The sequence below is a fragment of the Zalophus californianus genome, chromosome 5 (genome assembly GCF_009762305.2).
Source record: "Zalophus californianus isolate mZalCal1 chromosome 5, mZalCal1.pri.v2, whole genome shotgun sequence".
Classification (NCBI taxonomy): domain Eukaryota; kingdom Metazoa; phylum Chordata; class Mammalia; order Carnivora; family Otariidae; genus Zalophus; species Zalophus californianus.
In genome coordinates this window covers 56,280,839-56,299,274 of record NC_045599.1, presented here as the reverse complement: position 1 = coordinate 56,299,274, position 18,436 = coordinate 56,280,839, and the positions used below count along the sequence as shown (strand labels likewise).

Below are 18,436 nucleotides of genomic sequence, written 5' to 3'. Positions count from 1 at the left end.
TACTTTGATTTTATGGAGTTGAGGCAGAGATACTAAGAAGCTTAACCCAGGGTCACCCAGCTGTTAAGCAAATGAGTGAAGATAGAAACTCAGGAGTAGGCTCCAGAGACTGCTCCCAGCTCCTTTGCTTCATTGAAGGACGTTGTGTGTGTCAATTCTCCTGCATGAGGTGAATAGGTGAATGCCAAGCCTCATTATGGACATTATAATTTGATTGCTGCCATGAAAATTATTCCCAAGAAATAAAATGTTCTTTTTCCCAGCTACATTCCTCTTAAAATATTTTTAAATTTCTAGTTCATAATGTATTTAAAGAATTTGCATTCATTTATTCCTTCCTCTATTAAAATAATCTTTGAATACCTCCTATGTGCAAAGCACTGTTTCTAGGTTTTTATCTTTTGTGACCAAATGCGTATGTAGGTAACTAATTCCACCTCTAGTATTTAAAAGAGACACTAAAGTACTTTTTTTTTATTATCAACCTAGGTATATTTTATTCATACCATCGTTTTTTGACTTAGTCATTCTCAAGAGCAACCTTTTCCCTGCATGTATGTTTCACTTTTAAGAGAATGAAGCATTCAGGGACACTTGGGTGGCTTAGTCAGTTAAGCGGCTGCCTTCGGCTCAGGTCATGATCCCAGGGTCCTGGGATCGAGTCCCACATGGGGCTCCTTGCTCAGCGGGGAGCCTGCTTCTTCCTCTGCCTGTTGCTCTCCCTGCTTGTGTTCTGTCTCTCTCTCTGACAAACAAATAAATAAAATCTTTAAAAATAAATAAATAAATAAAGAGAATGAAGCATTCAAACTAGAACCTTATTAAGCAGACATTAGAAAATGATAATCCAGTAAATTATGAAAGAATCTTTTGCCTTCTAAAAGTAGTTTGCCAACAGTTGTGTTTCTGGATATATCTATGGGGAATGTTAAAATAGTGAGTTTATTGCCAGCCTTTGGTATTACTTTGTTGGAGCCATATTGCTTTTCCTACAGAAATGTTTTCAGCTTTCTCAAGATAGTGTGGGGCTTCTAAAACATAGGAGAACTATCAGTTACAGGAATGTTATATGTGCCAATCTGAATGGAAAATGTTTGCATAATTTCACTTATTTCTCTGGTTTTCTCATGGCAAAGGACAGGTGGGTTTTAGAAATCTAGAGTCTGACCACTAGGGGCTATTTTCTTTGATTTTCTCTTTTTGTTTACAGCTCAAAAGAACAGCACCGACCCATTAGACACAGAGGATGCACGCCAGCACAAGGTCTAGCTCTGTTTAGCAATAAACATGTTTATGGAACGAACCTGCTGCTTATTTTATAGATAATCAGAGTGGAAAGAAAGATGCCCGAAGCATTCATCAGGAATAGTGACTTCACCTTTACTTTTAAGAAACTTTAGAATAATTACATGAGAATCGGAGGGTTCTGGGCTGTTAGTTTGCGAAGCATTTGAGTAAATAGCTTGTCTCGGCACACTGATGTATCAGTAGCCATTTCCTTTGTCCTCCTTTTCATGGAGCCAGGAGGTTTATCAACCATGTCGAATTTCCTCTGGCCTAAGCACAGTACAAGAGCCAAAGGTGTTGATCCATTCCTTCAAATTTGATATAGTGGGTAGTTACTCTTCATCTGGTGCTTGGGTTGTGGTGAGTGAGAGGAAGCGGTGTCCCTGTTTTAATCTTAGCAGCCCACAATAATTTTTTCATGCAGATCAGTTTGGGAGCATATCTCTTTTCTTGTTTTTAAATCCCTTCTTCTTCTGCCCTACCTACAGTCGGTCACAGACACTAGATGAAAGAATTCTCTTAATTCTAGCTGTATATAACAGTATAATTGTATATAACAATTAGGAGAGGACAGTGTCTTTAAAGCATTCTTGTTTGATTATGCTTAAAGCCCATAAAAATTAAGTAGATTAAATTTTTTATTATGCTTAATGAGATTAATGCTGCTAAATACTGGCAAAAACAAATTAAAATGTGAAGCAGAAAATACAGATTAGAACACATAATGAGTCTTAGTCTACTACATTTGCCTTTTTCTATTAGTCTTTTTTAAATATCAGGTTGTATATATCCCATCAGGCCCTGTGGTTAGATCAAATCACAAAATTGAATGAAGTAATGGTTTGATTTATCAATAATCCTGAATTAATTGAGTATAGAACTACAGCTGAAAATCAAAGCTAACTATATGTTTTATTTCTTTAGAAACCACAATTCAGTTCTAAAAATCTCATTGGGTTTGTTTGTGATGAACATTCCAACAGACAGAAGTCAGAACTTGGAAAAGTTGATAAAGGAAGTAAAGAAGGTTTATTTATAAATAAAGAAGATGTATATGAACCTTACCAAAAAGATTCCAGAGACACAAAATTTGGTAAATCCAAGCATAAGCAATCAACTCTTAACCAAATACACTCTACTAAGGGACTCAGAAAGAAGAGTCTTCAGAATGTCAAAGGTCCTAACACAAATGTGTCTAATGATAAAGGAAGAAGAAACACACAACATAAAAGAACTCAAGCGGATGATGCAAAACAAGAAATATGCATTCCAAGAAAGATAATAGCTCTTTCTTCTTTCAGAAGAAGAAACAGATTGGTTAATAGTCAGCAAGATAATCTCCAAGCCTTTGATGATCTTCCAGAAAAGTCACATAAACTTTTTAGCCCACCTCTGTCAAGCCTGAAAAATGGATTAGGTAACAATATTGAGGCTTGTTCAGTTCCCAGAGAGACACTTACCCAGAGCCTAGATTTATCAGATAATCAAGAAATAAAATTCTTAGAATCCACTGACCAACAGGAAGCTGTTCTTTTCTCAGGACTTTCCTTACAGAAAGAGATCAAGTTACCACTTGTTACCACAGATCAGCAGCCTCATACTCACCAAGAACAGCAGCACATTAGCCCTTATAAATCTCCTGAAAACGGTAACTCAGGTCAAAAAGGTGAGAGCCTTAATAAGTGGGAACATTCTTTTGCATCCTTTATAAAGGAAAATTTTAATAACATTGATGATGATGATTGCTTTACTTCTGAGAAGACTATAGCATGTAAAAGACTGGTATGTTTTACAGGTTGCAAAAACCACTGTAATTATAATGAGAATATAACAAATAGAGAAGAAATGGATTTTCTTCAGTTTTTCCCTTCTGAAAACCATTTTTCACAGGAAAATGAATTAAAAGCATGCAGGTTAATCATACTTCCACAACAGGAAGCTGTTGATCTTTCTGATTCAGATAATACAATGGGTCCTGAACAACATATTGCAAATTATGAACAATGTGCATGTGAAACTTCTTTTGATCACTCAGATGGCAATCCTGAGCATACTTCCCTAGCTTGTCCAAGAACATTTTCAACACAGGAAGCTTCAAAGTTGACTAGTCATGTGAAGCTATTCAAAAGGTCTCAAGATTTTAGCTCCAGAGCACCAACTCCTTTAATGGATCAAACAGATACACATATTGTGGAAAAGGTAAATGAGGGAGAAGACACTAAAAGGAATTACAATGATGAAAGCCAGAAAACAAGTTCTTCAAATGGGCCTTCATCCACAGTTGTTAATTCTCAAGTAATAGAAACAACTACAGTTAAAAAAAGGAAACAAGATCTTCCAGAGAGCAAAACCATACATGATACAGTTTTTTATTCCACTGACAATACCAGTAAAGAATTGGCCAACATCTCACAACTTAGACAGAAAGAAAAGAAGGAAATTTCTCATAAACCAGGTATTCTTAGTATTGCTTGCTTTGTACACATCTCCTGTAGATTTACTTATTTTATAGAAATTTCTAACTGAATTCTGCTGAACTTAGCCAAACTGACAAAAATGAGGACATGTGGACTATAATTTAGGGATATTGTTAGTTAAGTAATATTGTTTACTTTGAAAACCAAACCGTTATTATCAAAGATTGTTGCTAAATTGATATTGACAAGTTAATAAATAGTATTTCTATCAATTTTTATGTTTCTTTTTAATATAGCACTTATTTAATATCAGTTAACCTAACATTTCCATAGCAGGAGATTGTTAGCTCCGTTGATTTCAGTGATTCACTGTATTCCCATCAGAATTGCATCCAACAAACCTTGTTATATAAAAACATTATTTATTTATTTTTAAAAGATTTTATTTTTAAGTAATCTCTATACCCAATTAGTGCTCTAACTCAGAACTCTGAGATCGAGGGTCATATGCTCTACCAACTAAGGCAGCCAGGTGCCCCTAAAAACATTTTTAAAGGGTTTCATTCCCTTAAAAAATAAATAAATAAAATAAAATTTTAAAATATCAGTCCAGCTAGGAACAGAAATTTGGAACAGTTATGAGGCTAGACTCTTTTCTAATCACATAACCAGTAACAAGAACTGCAACACTGAGGGGCGCCTGGGTGGCTCAGATGGTTAAGCGCCTGCCTTCGGCTCAGGTCAGGATCCCAGAGTCCTGGGATCGGGTCCCGCATCGGGCTCCCTGCTCCTGGGGAGCCTGCTTCTCCCTCTGCCTCTCTCTCTCTCTCTCTCTCTCTCTCTCTCTCTGTCATGAATAAATAAATAAAAAAAAAAAATCTTTAAAAAAAATTTTAAAAAAAGAACTGCAACACTGAGGTTGCAAAATGTTTGTTTTTCAGATGAGGAATTAACTAATAATATCAATGGAGATGAAAGCACTATGAGAAATGGTGAGAAAAAAGAAAAAACAAATTCTGAAGTTTGCATATCTAATATCCAAGAACACAAAAAAGTTCAGAATTTCAGAAAAAGGCAAAATTTCTTGAAAGCTACCTGCAGCCAAGGTTTGTATTCCTATACCTGTATAGGTAAAAGTTGACATGATCAAGGCCAGCATTTCTAAACTTTCAGATTTACTGTTGTTGTTTTTTTTTCATTCACTAAGTTATAAGATTATTTCAGCTATATTTTTTAGATTGTTTTACTATAAAGTACCACATGAGAATCTGTTCGTCTTCAGATACATTCTTGTCATGTTTCTGCCTATGACTTCTAATTTTAAATATTAGAGGAGGTAAGATAAACAGAGAGACAGCAAGAATATTGAGTGGGGGCAGTGCATCTGAACTGTGCCAGATCCCTTAGATACTTCCATTGAGCCCTTTCACCATAAGGCAAATTAAAGAATGGCCACCGGTTTCTTTTTGTCAGATGAATGAACTGCATGTGTTTGGCAGTATGGACAAGTTAACTATCCTTTAACAGTTCTTGGAGCTAGTTCTGTGGTGAACAATAGGCTAAGCCAGGCCACTTCAGGTTAAACAGTAAACACTGAAAAGTTTGTTTATCTATTGTCTATTAAGAGGTAGGAAGGACACTGGATTAGGCATACTCTGTGAACTTTCTCCCATTGTCCGCCTCTCATATAATCTAAAGCCCTTCTTAGACATCCATCCTCTAGTGGGTTGAATAGTGGCTCTCCAGAACATGTCCATGTCCTAATCCCTGGAACCTGTGATAATATCTTATATAAAAGAGTGAATTTTACCTAAATAGAAAAAGAATCTCTGCAGATGTAATTAAGGATCTTGAGTTTCCAGAGAGTAAAAAAAAAAAAAAATAATAGATCACATACGAAGTAACTGAAAGCTGAGTATGTCTTAGTAGCATTATACTTTATTAATAAATAATATTTTATACCAATTATTAAATATATTATCAATTAATATTTATTAATTTGTTAATAAAGTATAATGTTATTAAGAAGTACTAAGCATTAACCACAGTGGACTTTATGAAGAAGTTTTTTGTGAAGTTAGTGTGAGTCCTATTTGCTTCCTTTCCAGTTTTTTCCAGATTTTATTTTAAAATTTTAGTTACATGCATAGAAATTTATGATGACAGTAAAATGGAATAATTTTTTAGTTTTTGCCCCAAAATGTTTACCATGTGCCTACCTTCTTTGCTACAACATACCATGATCTAGGTGAGAGGATTTGTACCACTCACAGTAACAATTATTGGAGAGATTTTTCAATTCAAACTTGCAAACTACAGGTCTGCTGTTTTGGATATTTCATAATTTTAAAATATATTCTCTATATATGTATATATAATAGATATATCTTTATTCTTTGAATAAAGAATTTCCGAGTACAGATTTGTAAGAGCAGTATGATTTTGTCTAGATGTCAGGGGAATGTAGACATGAGGCTGTCAGTCTTCCCTGTGATTCACATAACTGAAGAATCCATCTTTTAGAGAGTAATTCTCCGAACTTTTTATCTCTTGCCCAGCAACTATGTGCCTATCTGCTATGGCATTTAGGAAATAGAACAGGAAGAGAGTCTTAAGGTTTAATGCAGTGGTTCTCAAACTTTATCTTGCATCAGAATCACCTGGAAAGCTTGTTAAAACACAGATTACTGGGCTCTACCCCCAGAAAGTCTGAATCATTAGGTGTATTATCTATTAGTGTATTACACATTTGCAAACTTAGCAGTTTAAAACAACACACATTTTTTATCTTATAGTTTCTGTAAATCAGGAATTGGGCATGGCTTAGGCAGGTCTTCTGCTCAGGATATTTCATAGGCTACAATCAAGGTGTTGGCCAAGACTGGGGTCTCATCTGAAGGCTCAACCAGGGAAGGATCCATTTTCAAGCTCATGTGGTTGTTGTCAGAATTCTCTTCCTTGAGGGTTGTGGCAACCTTGTGGTCATCCTCAGTTTCTTCCTTTATGAGCTTTTCCAGTGTGTCCTCTTGGTTCATCAAAACATGCAAGCTGAAGGTGACAGAGCAAGTTGGCTAGCAAGACAGAAAATGTTACAATCTCTTATAACCTAATCAAGGAAGTGAAATACCCTCAATACTGAGGTATTCTATTGGTTAGAAGGAAATTCTTCAAGAGGAGTGGATGATGCAAGGCTATGAATACCAGGAGATGGGGATCATTAGGAGTTACTTTAAAATCTGTCCTCCACAGTAGGTTTGTGGGGTGGGCTGGAGAATTAGCATTTCTTTTTTTTTTTCTTAATTTTATTTTATTATGTTATGTTAGTCACCATACATTACATCACTAGTTTTTGATGTAGTGTTCCATGATTCATTGTTTGTGTATAACACCCAGGGCTCCATGCAATACGTGCCCTCCTTAATACCCATCACTGGGCTAACCCATCCCCCCCACCCCCTTCCCTCTAAAACCCTCAGTTTGTTTCTCAGAGTCCATAGTCTGAGAATTAGCATTTCTAACAAGTTTCCCAGGTGACACTGACACTGCTAATCTGGGACTACATTTGAGGACTGCTGGTTTAATGAATATTCTTTTCTGTTTCATCACTCTAATCCTCTACTTTGCCTTCCTTGTGTCTCACTCTGAAGATTCTTTGATGTGATTTCTACAGAAAATAAATCTCCAGTTTCATGGCTTGGGGATCGGAACCTTGGGTAAGAGGAAAGGTTGCCAGACAATTCAGGGTTGGAGAAGGGAACTTGGACTCCCAACTTTTGTATATATATACTTTCATTCAGTCTCCATGTTTCTAGCCCAGTTCCATGAACACTGCCTTTCACCATACTTGATGCCCCCAAGTGCTGGGTTCAGGTGGGCTCTCTCCCTAATTCTTTTTGCTAGCATTTGGGTTGAGGCATTTCCCCTACTTCATCAAGTTGGTTAACTCTTCTCCAGCAGTGATTTTCCAGTTCCCAAAAAGTTGTTGAAGTCTTTGTCTTCTATTGTTTCCTCTTCTATTTTCTTTTTATGGTATTAAAAAAAAAAAATGTTTTACGGGGCACCTGTGTAGCTCAGTCGTTAAGCGTCTGCCTTCGGCTCAGGTCATGATCCCAGGGTCCTGGGATCGAGTCCCACATCGGGCTCCCTGCTCACCGGGAAGCCTGCTTATCCCTCTCCCACTCTCCCTGCTTGTGTTCTCTCTCTCAGGTGTCTCTCTCTGTCAAATAAATAAAATCTTTAAAAAAAAATATTTACTATCATTTTAGCATGGTTTGGGGAGGAAATTGAGGGGAAAATATGGTCCATTTTTTTTTTTAGCTCCAATTGAAGTCTCTCTAACTTGTGGTGCAAGAAGATTTTTTTTTAAATCTTTGGATAATGATGTTGTATTGCATGTTTTTTGAAAAAAAATAATCCATTGGGCCATGGTTCAGTTTTTGGTGTCTTTTGTGATCAGAAACACACTCACTGGGATAGAGAAGAGCTATAGAAAGAGATGTTTTATAAAATCACAATTTGTTTTAAGAAAAATTTTGTCCATTGTTAAAGGACTACTGAGAGTGAAATGAGGGTAGAACTGAAGCAAGTTTGTTTTAATCAAGCTTATGGTAGGGTGACTGAACAGCTGTTGGAATGAATGCAAAGTAATGTACTTAGATGCTCTACAATGCCTTCACAAGTTATATTTTAAAACAGTAATAGCAATGATGATATTGATACATGTTTTGTATAGAGCACCCTACTTAGGATTTTTGAGGAAGTTGCTGTGTATTTTCTAAGCTCCTTTGTAATGATCAGCATTTGACAGAAAAGAAGCCTCAGTTTTACTTGGCAAATTTACAGAAGTAAAAACAGCTGGGATCAATAAGAGGAATGCCAGAGGGGAAAGCCAACTTCATTTGGCTGCCAGAAGAGGAAATTTGACTCTGTTGAAGGCTCTAATAGAATCTGGAGCAGATGTGAATCTAAAAGATAATGCAGGTTTGGATTCTTGAAATTTTAATTGTGTTTATAACTTGAACTCACTGAAATACACATTTCATCCACCCTTCCCCGGTTTTGATCCTGGCTGCTAACTTTGAACTGTTTTTTTAAAAATATATTATTTAGTTGAATAGTTAAATTTATCTTGGTTTTCACCAGTTGCTAAAATAACCTCCTCTGAAACAGTTTTTAAGATACATGTGGGAGCATTCAGAGGAAGTATACAGAATGGGGAGTAAAGGGAGCTTTATTTAGGTCTTTTTCTTGGAGATCTGAATACTAAACTCTGACTTTGTAGAGAGTGCCAATTTTTTCCCATTTCCCTATCCCTTCTCTTTCTCCTCTCTTTACGTTATTCATTGTTTCTCTCTTTCCTTATTTTTATTTTCAGCCTCCATTTTTAAATTGATCTAACATTTTGCTTAAGCACAAAAAAATCTTGTGTGAGGAGTTAACAGGGAAAAACTCAAAAGATTGATTTCAAGAATCGTATGTCATTTTAGAGCGATATATGACAGTGCAGTGATACAAATGGGGAAGGCAGACTTGATCTTACTCTATTTTAATATCTGAGTTGAAACAAATTGACGTGATTAGTTTTACTCTAGTCCCATTATATTTTATGTTCTGTGAGTCTTCTGTTTTGGCCCTTGGATCAACAAATATTTTTGATGAGATTGGTTTTCAAAATTGAAACATTTCAAAACCATAGTTTTCAATATTATTTCTTGTCTAATACTTAGTATATACATTTGAATCAATATAGATATTCATTGCATTAGTGCAAATAAACTTAATAATGAAGATAGTACATGAATGTTGATTTGTAAGTAGCAGCTTGTTTTGTTTTTTTCTTTTTTCCTTTTTTAGGTTGGACACCACTTCATGAGGCATCTAGTGAGGGATCTAATGATATAATTGTAGAGTTGTTAAAAGCTGGTGCTAATGTTAATTGTGAAAATCTAGATGGGATTAATCCCCTACATGATGCTGCTGCCAACGATCATTTAAAGGTACAGTGCACATCAGACTGGGTTCCTTTTACTTTTTCTTGGAAAAATGAGTGAAGAAAATTAAGGTATTTCAAACTGAGCACTAAAGTAATTCCTTAAAATAAATGATTTTTAAAACCTGCTTAAAATTTTAAACGAAGATAGGGTATTATGTATAGATTGGAAAATCATATTAACTAATGAATTGTTTTTCCATTGTCTCTGCCTCATAAAATTCATGTAAGTCAGAATAAAATGAAATGTCTCAGGGTAAACGTAGGCTATAAATCTAATACATTCCATTTTTAATTGTCTTAAATGATTTGCTATTGTGATAAAAGAGTCTAATTATAATGATAATATATGTTGACAGATGGTTTTTAACTCAAAATTTCTCAGTGGGTTTGAGGTTTCAAAGAAATCGGTAAAAATGCATGTTCCTGAGGGTTTGTTGTATATTTTTCTCCTTTGTTTTTCTTAATCAGACGGCCATCACAAAAGAAAATTACTAAGGTCATTATTTCAGTAACACTGAATTTCAAATATAGACCTTAAAATCCTTAAGGTTTTTAAACTCATCTTTGACAAATCTGAGCAGAAGACTTTTATTGTTATCAGTAGGCAATGTAGACTTCAGGACTAATCATTGGCTTTGAAAAAATAGTGAAGGAAACCACCACCAATAACAACATATAAAACCAAGGTTCGTATAAAAAATACCTTGAACCCCTCACTAACACCAATTTATCTGTCTCTAGGTATTTTTAAGACCCTGGTGATTTTTTGTTAATTTTATGAAAGCATATCCCCACTGTTTTCAGCCTAAAGGTAGTCACGTGAAGGAATAGTAGTGACTTTATGATTTGCAGCAATAAGAGATATAAACTAATGATTAAGAATAATATCAGAAAGGGGCACTTGGGTGGCTCAGTTGGTTAAGCAATCAACTCTTGATCTCAGCTCAGGTCTTGATCTCAGGGTTGTGAGTTCAAGCCCCGCATTGGGCTCCATCCTGGGCATGGAGCCTACTTAAAAACAAAACAAAACAATATTAATAATACCAGATGGGTGGACTAATGTCCAGAGTGGCTTCTTTTGAGCAAAGAAGCTCTTTGGCCTTTAAGATATTTAAATTAAAAAAGAATAGACAAAGTCTCAAGGTTATGTGATCATGAAATGGAAGAAGGCAAACAGGAAGAATCATTAAATTAATGAGCTTACTGGTTATATGTACAGGGAAAAGGCCACTTAAAGTGAAACCACTTAAATAAAGGCCAAAATTCTGTAGTAGGAAAATCACATTTTTAGACATTATCCTGAAAAATGCAATATAAAACAAAGAAAATAAGGAGGTCCCTAATACCACCCCTTCATTTGGGAATTGATTAGAAGGACTTTCAGAACTCAGCATACAGTTGTGCTCATGGCTAAGATTTCTTTTTTCTTTCCTTTTTTTTTTTTTAAAGCTTTTATTTATTTGAGAGAGCATAGGCGGAAGGGCAGAGGGAGAGGGAGAAGCAGTCTCCCCGCTGAGCAGGAGCCCCATGTGGGGCTCAATCCAGGAACCCTGAGATCATGACCTGAGCCGAAGGCAGATGTTTAACCAAATAAGCCGCCCAAGCACCCCTCATAGCTAAGATTTCTTACAGCAGTGTAGTAAGGATATGCAGCTGACTCATCAGAAAAAAACAGAGGTTGAATCTGGAGGTATTTATGTGAAGGCTTTATTAGGCTGTCTTCCTCATGAGAGGTCACTCACAGCTTACCTTTTCCCCAGCAACAAAAATGTCATTTCCGTGTTTCCACTCAAGGAAGCCCATTAGAAACTCAGTTTCAAAGATTTATATTGGGGCTGGTCATGTAAGCACCCTCTGTCTAGGACAAGATTCCAGACTCGTAAGAGCACAAACCACATTGCTTGTATAGAATGTTTAAGCAAAGAAAGCTACCGTTATCGATAGGGAAAGTTTTCTATCAACGTAGGGTACTGTTTACCAGCCAAGTTCATTGATGTCAGCTAAAGGCCAACCTTGCAAGCAGCTTCTCTGGATAGCAGTCTCAGGCCTGCTGTGTTAACTCATTTCTAATCAGTATTTTATTTAGGTTCTAATTGCAACATATACTAATTTCTAAAACAGGGAAAGAATGAATAAAGTTTGCTTTCATGGCCTAATTTTTCTGGCAAAATTGTGTGACAGTACAGGATATACTTCATCTCGCACTTGATTTTTCTGTACCATTACCTCAAGGAAGTTGTTTTTGCAAAAATTTTGAGAGGTATAACAAGTTTTTCTTAGGTCTTCTATCATTCCTTTTATATTCAAATTCTTATGATATTTCTTTTTTTAGGTTAACAGTTTTAGGTTAATCAGTTTCTGATTCATCAGTGGCTTCACAGGTGCTTCAAGTATTTCTCCAACATCATTTTAATGTTTGACTTCAGGAAATTTTATATCTGTACATTTGGACTTTGTAATCAATTTGTAGTGTATTTCCATTTTATTGTTAGCTGTTTATAACATTGACCAGTAATAAACTGAACAACAAAGCTGTTGATGGATAGGAAAGATGCCATGTTAGTAAGGAGGGAGGTTATTTGGGTAACATTTTGTAAATGGTTTTCATGAGCGAGAATTTTCCTATTTTGAAGACTCTAGCTTCCTTTAAACAATTTGGTAACTTGAAGGGACAGAAAAAATGATTACTCAGATATAGAGGACCTTCTGTAAAAATAAATGTCAAGAGCTAAAATTAACCACAGAAGGTAGCAGAAGGGGAGCTTGGTTTAGTGGATAAGACACTGAACTAGGTATTGGAAAGCCCGAGTTCTAGGCCTAGTTCTGCTTGAGAAAGATATAAATATCTTTACCCCAAAAAAGGAATTTGATCTAGAGTTGTGCTGTCCTGTACAGCTGTACTGTAGCCATTAGGCACATGTAGCTATTTTAATTTAAATTATTTAAAATTAATTAAATTTAAAAATCAATTCTTCAGTTGCATTAGCCATATTTGAAGTACTCAATAGCTACATGTATCATACCGTATTGGAAGTGGGTACCATGTTGGAAATGTAGATTAGAATGCTTCCATTGTCACAGAAAATTCTGTTGGACAGCTATGGTCTAGAGCAGGGATTGATAAATATTTCTTGTAAAGAGCTAGACAATAAACAGTTTAGTTTTTCTGGGCCACACAGTCTGTATCGTAGCTACTCAACTGTTGTAGTGAAAAAGCAGTCATAGACAATATGTAAATGAGTAAGTATGGCAATTCTCCAATAAAACTTTATTTATAAAATCAGACAGCAGACTGGATTTGGCCCATGGGCCAGAGTTTGCTATTGCTTGATCTAAAGAATCACTTAAGTCTCTTCACATAAGTGGCAGTATAGACGAAGTTTGCATTTAGAGTAAACTTCCACATCAATATTGCCTTTGTTTTAAGGAGAAATGTTTTATTTGAAAAGAAGGAAGTAGTATTTTTAAGGATATTTTCATTCCTTGGATACTGATACATTGCCAACATCTTTCCTCATATCTTCATTAATTTTCCTTCCATGTGACAGTTCTATCATTGGCTCATTTTACTTCTAATTTTGTTCCTTTTGTCTTTATTTCTTTAAACTTGAGATAGAATATTGATAGGTAACCTAGATAGATTAAAGAGAGAGAGAGGAGAGGTAAATATATGGTATCATAGACCTAATCAATATCAGTTCTATTATAGCCTATACATTTAATTCTTAGGTTTTTTTTTTTTTTTTACTCTTGCATTACTGCATGGAAAGTTATTCAATCACCTATTTTCCCAAATTTTAACTTCTTTTTAAATCTTAATTTCTGTTTTAAGTTATTTTCCAAAATGAGCATGTACTTTATCTTGTAAAACAAAGAGGATAAAAAGATAAGGAAAAGAAGAGTGAGAGGAAGGGACGCCTGGGTGGCTCAGTCCGTTAAGTGGCTGCCTTCAGCCCAGGTCATGATCCCAGGGTCCTGGGATCGAGTCCCACATCAGGCTCCTTGCTCAGCTGGAAGCTTGCTTCTTCCTCTCTCTCCCTCTGCTTGTGCTCTCTCTGTCAAATAAATAAAATCTTAAAAATAAATAAATAAATAAATAAATAAAAAAGAGTGAGAGGAAAAAAAAAGGGGAAATATAAAAAGGGGGTGGGGATGGACATCCACTTTTGTACAGGAAAGACTAGAAAGGACAAGATATACCCTCCCATCTTAACAACTTGGAAGGTGAACAAAATACATAAAAATAGCAGTTTTGAACCACTGTACAAAATGTAGCACAGGGCAGCAGTCCTTGAGAGAAAGGAAGCAAATGAGATGAATCCTGTGGTTGCCTTACTGTATGGACTAGAGGGGCTTTCCAGGCATAGAAAGAGAAAAAAAAAACAGTCCTATGGTCTCAAGTTCAGAAGACAGAATTTGGAGTTTAAAAGGCTCAACAGGTAGAATTTATGGGGCAAAATTACAGATAGGATCTGTATACAGAGAACTTTCCAGAAATTTGAAGGAGAATCCCCTTGGTTCTTTGGCTAATCTACAAATACGTTTGAGAAAACTGTGTAAGATTAGGCAAAGAGCCAACAGGAAGGATTGGCAGAACCATTGCTGGAGCTTATAGAGGGCTGAGTAGTTTATGTTTCCACCAGCCAGAATGGCAGGAACTCTTAAAACATGGAAGCATCAAATAGACAGTATTTCTTGCATAGTTGAGGTAAATTGGTACTAAAAGTTTCTCTGGACTAACCTTAAAATTTGAAAGAAAATATCAAAAAGATCCTACTAATTCCAGTAACTTAAACATGTCCCAGAACAAAGCCCAACAACATCTAAAAGAATACAATGAAATTCAGCACTAAGCAATATAAAAATCACAGTGTTTATCAACCAATCCAAAATTTTTTAAATAAAAAAGTACAAAATATCATCCATAAGCAGGAGATTAAAAAATGATCATTCAAAAGAGACCCAGAAATGACACACATAATAGAATTAGCAGAAAAGGATGTTAAACAAATATTATAACTATATACTCCACATGGTAGGCAGAATTCTAAAATGGTCCTCAAGATTCTTACTCATTGGCCTATACACACTATGTATAATCCCCTCCTTTCCAGTGTGGGTGGGCCCAACCTAACGAGATGAATCCTTTAAAAGAAGGAAAGCATCAGAGGGAGCCATGTGGCAAAGAACTGCAGAAGCTTCTAAGGAGCTGAAAGCAGTCCCCAACCCACAGCCAAAAAGAATACAAGAACCTTATAAACTTTCAAGGAAATGAATTATACCAAAAACTAGTGAGCTTGGAAAAGGACCCTAAAGTTAGGTGATAATCAGTCTATGCTGACTCTTTGATTTCAGCGTGGTGAAGACTCTGAGCAGACAACACAGCCACTCCATGCTCAGATTTCAGATCTACAGAAAAAGTGTGAGATAATAAATTTATATTATTTTAAGCTATCACATTTGTAGTAATTTGTTATGCAGTAAAAGAAAATTTATACACTCTCTTATGTTCAAGGAGGTGGAGGAAAACAAACATGATGGGAGGAGAAATGGAAGATATAAATAAGACTTAAACTTCTAGAGATGAAAATAAAACATGTGAAGTATTTACCAAATGGGTTAGTTAACAGCATATTAAATACTGAAAAGTAAGTGCCGTGTATTTGAAGATAAAGCATTAGAAATTATCCAAAATAAAGCAAGAAAGACTGAGAAAACAAACAAAACAAAGACAAAGTAAGAAAACCTCAGTGTCCTGTAGGGTAATCTCAAATTATATAATATACTTGCAAGCTTAATCCCCAAAAGAGGAGGGGTCAGAAAAAATACTTGGAGAATAAAGACCAAAATTATCCAAATTTGATGAAAACCGTAAACCCACAGAACCAAAAATCTCACCAACCCTCCAGTAAAAGAAAAATGAAAAAAACTGCACCAATACATACCATAACCAAATTGCTGAGAATCGGTGAAAAAAGGGGAAAATATTTTATTTATTTAGTTTTATTCTCATAAAATATATTTATTAAAGTATCACTATCAACATAGTACGATAAAATAGTACATAAAGGGAGACAGTTTAATTGATGCCAACCAAGTCATCATGTATCCTACAAGAGAAATATACTTCTAAGCATTAATAAATGATCATTACAATAAAAATAAAGATACACAATAAAAGGAAAGATATACCATGCTCAAGAACTGGAAGAATTAACATTGTTAAAATGTACATGCCACTATTTTTTTTATTTAAATTCAGTTAGCCAACAAAGTACACAAAATGTACATCATTATTTTCAGATGCAGTGTTCAATAATTTATCAGTTGTGGGGCGCCTGGGTGGCTCAGATGGTTAAGCGTCTGCCTTCAGCTCAGGTCATGATCCCGGAGTCCTGGGATCGGGTCCCACATCGGGCTCCCTGCTCCTTGGGAGCCTGCTTCTCCCTCTGCCTCTCTCTCTCTCACTCTCTCTCTCTGTCTCTCATGAATAAATAAATAAAATCTTTAAAAAAAATAATTTATCAGTTGCGTATAACACCCAGTGTGCATTACATCACACACCCTCCTTAGTGCCCATCACCCAGTTCCCCCCCCACCCATCTCCCCTCCAGCAACCCACAGTTTGTTTCCTATGATTAAGAGTCTCTTACGGTTTTTCTCCCTCTCTGATGACTTCCCATTCAGTTTTCCCTCCCATCCCCTATGACCCTCTGTGCTATTTCTTACATTCACATATGAATGAAACCATCGAAACCATTTGATAATTGTCTTTCCCTGATTGACTTATTTTGCTCAGCATAATACCTCCCAGTTCCATCCACGTCAATGTAAATGGTAAGTATTCATCCTTTCTGATGGCTGAGTGGTATTCCATTGTATATATATACACCACATTTTTATCCATCCATCTGTTGATGGACATCTCAGCTCTTTCCACAGTTTGGCTGTTGTGGACATTGCTGCTGTGAACATTAGGGTGCAGGTGCCCCCTCGGATCACTACATTTGTATCTTTGGGGTAAATAGTAGTATAATTGCTGGGTCATAGGGTAGCTCTATTTTCAACTTTTTGAGAAACCTCCATACTGTTTTCCAGAATGGCTGCACCAGCTTGCATTCCCACCAACAGTGTAGGAGGGTTGGTTCCCCTTTCTCCGCATCCCCGCCAACATCTGTCATTTCTTGACTTGTTAATTTTAGCCATTCTGACTGGTGTGAGGTGGTTTCTCATTGTGGTTTTGATTTGTATGGGAAGAACAGGAACAAATAAAATAATGGCAGCCAGCGTCTCATCAAAAATTTTGCAAGCCACTGGACAAAGGAGCAACATCTTTAAAAAGTACTGCAAGGGGAAATAAACTTGTCAGTCTAGAATTCTATACCCAGCAAAAAAATCTTTTAAAAGTAAAAGTGATGTTGGCAAAGATGTGAAGAAATTGGAACTCTCATACATGGCTGGTGGTAATGTAAAACAGTACTGCTGCTATAGAAAACACTCTGGCAGTTCCTTCAAAAGTTAAACATAGAATTGCTGTATGATGTAGCAAATTCCACTCTTAGGTATATAGCCAAGAGAATTGAAAACATGTTCACAGGGTGCCTAGGTGGCTCAGTCTGTTAAGTGCCTACCTTCAGCTCAGGTCATGACCCCAGGGTCCTGGGATCGAGCCCCACATCGGGCTCCCTGCTCAGTGGAGAGCCTACTTCTCCCTCTCCCTCTGCCTCTCCCCCTGCTTGTGTGCTTTCTTTCTCTGTGTCAGATAAATAAATAAAATCTAAAAAAAAAAAAGAAAGAAAACATGTTCACACAAAAATTTGTATATGAATGTTCATAGCGCTATTTTCCGAATAGCCAAAAAGTGGAAACAACCCAAATGTCCATCAGTTGATGAATGTATAAACAAAATGTGGTGCATAGCAATAAGATATTATTAAGCCATAAAAAAATGAAGTGCTGATACATGGGTGAACCTTGAAAACATTATGCTAAATGAAAGAAGATGGACACAAAAGGCCACATATTATATGATTTTATTAATATGAAACATCCACAATAAGCAAATCCATACAGGCAGAGAGTAGATTAGTGATTGCCAGAGGCAACGAAGAAGAGGAAATGAAGAAAAAGATAACACCATGAAAACAAAAGAGTGAGTGACTCTAGAAACATAAAACAAAGATTTCAGAGCAAGGAATATTGCCAGGGATAAAGAAGGACATTTCATAAGTATAAGGGGGATATTTCACCGAGAAGACAGCAATCCTGAAAATGTGTGCACACAATGAGTTTCAAAATAAATGAAAAAGCAGAATTGAAATGAGAAATAGACAAATCCACTATCATAGTTGGCAATTGCAATTCTTAATAAATGATATAAAAATATACGCCAAGAGACCCACTTCTCTCTTGCCTCACCCAGATTACTGAGTTAATCTGCAAGATTGAAGGGCTGGGAGAGGCTGGGGACACAGCAGCAAAGGCTTAGAATTCACAGAGGGATGCTACTAACTGCTTCACAGTTCTTCCTACTAACCCAGTTTGCAGACTCCCATCAGGAAGCTTACCTACAAGTTGCTGGAGATGCCTTGCCTGTAGAACTCCCCAACTAGCTCTTTGAATCTCCCTAATGCTCTGCATACATCACCCGCATACCCCTTCTACTCCCTCCACTCCAATGACCAGCTCCTAGTATGCACTCTCATGCGCAGCGAAAGTGAACCTTTACAGACTTGCTAGT

The 18,436-nt window shown here is 36.2% G+C and overlaps 1 protein-coding gene across 7 annotated transcripts in view; it reads left to right on the top strand.

Moving 5' to 3' along the window:
- The window catches only part of ANKRD31 (ankyrin repeat domain 31), a 146,596-nt gene that overhangs the window by 75,519 nt on the left and 52,641 nt on the right, over positions 1 to 18,436 (top strand). For 4 of the 7 annotated variants that reach the window (XM_027606869.2, XM_027606870.2, XM_027606867.2 and 1 more), the window contains exons 13-17: positions 1,211 to 1,263; positions 2,212 to 3,742; positions 4,646 to 4,810; positions 8,502 to 8,684; positions 9,558 to 9,700. In XM_027606869.2, the coding sequence (XP_027462670.2) occupies positions 1,211 to 1,263; positions 2,212 to 3,742; positions 4,646 to 4,810; positions 8,502 to 8,684; positions 9,558 to 9,700 (2,075 nt within the window). The remainder of the gene's footprint in view (positions 1 to 1,210; positions 1,264 to 2,211; positions 3,743 to 4,645; positions 4,811 to 8,501; positions 8,685 to 9,557; positions 9,701 to 18,436) is intronic. The other 3 variants (XM_035727796.1, XM_027606868.2, XM_027606871.2) reach the window with 2 other exon arrangements.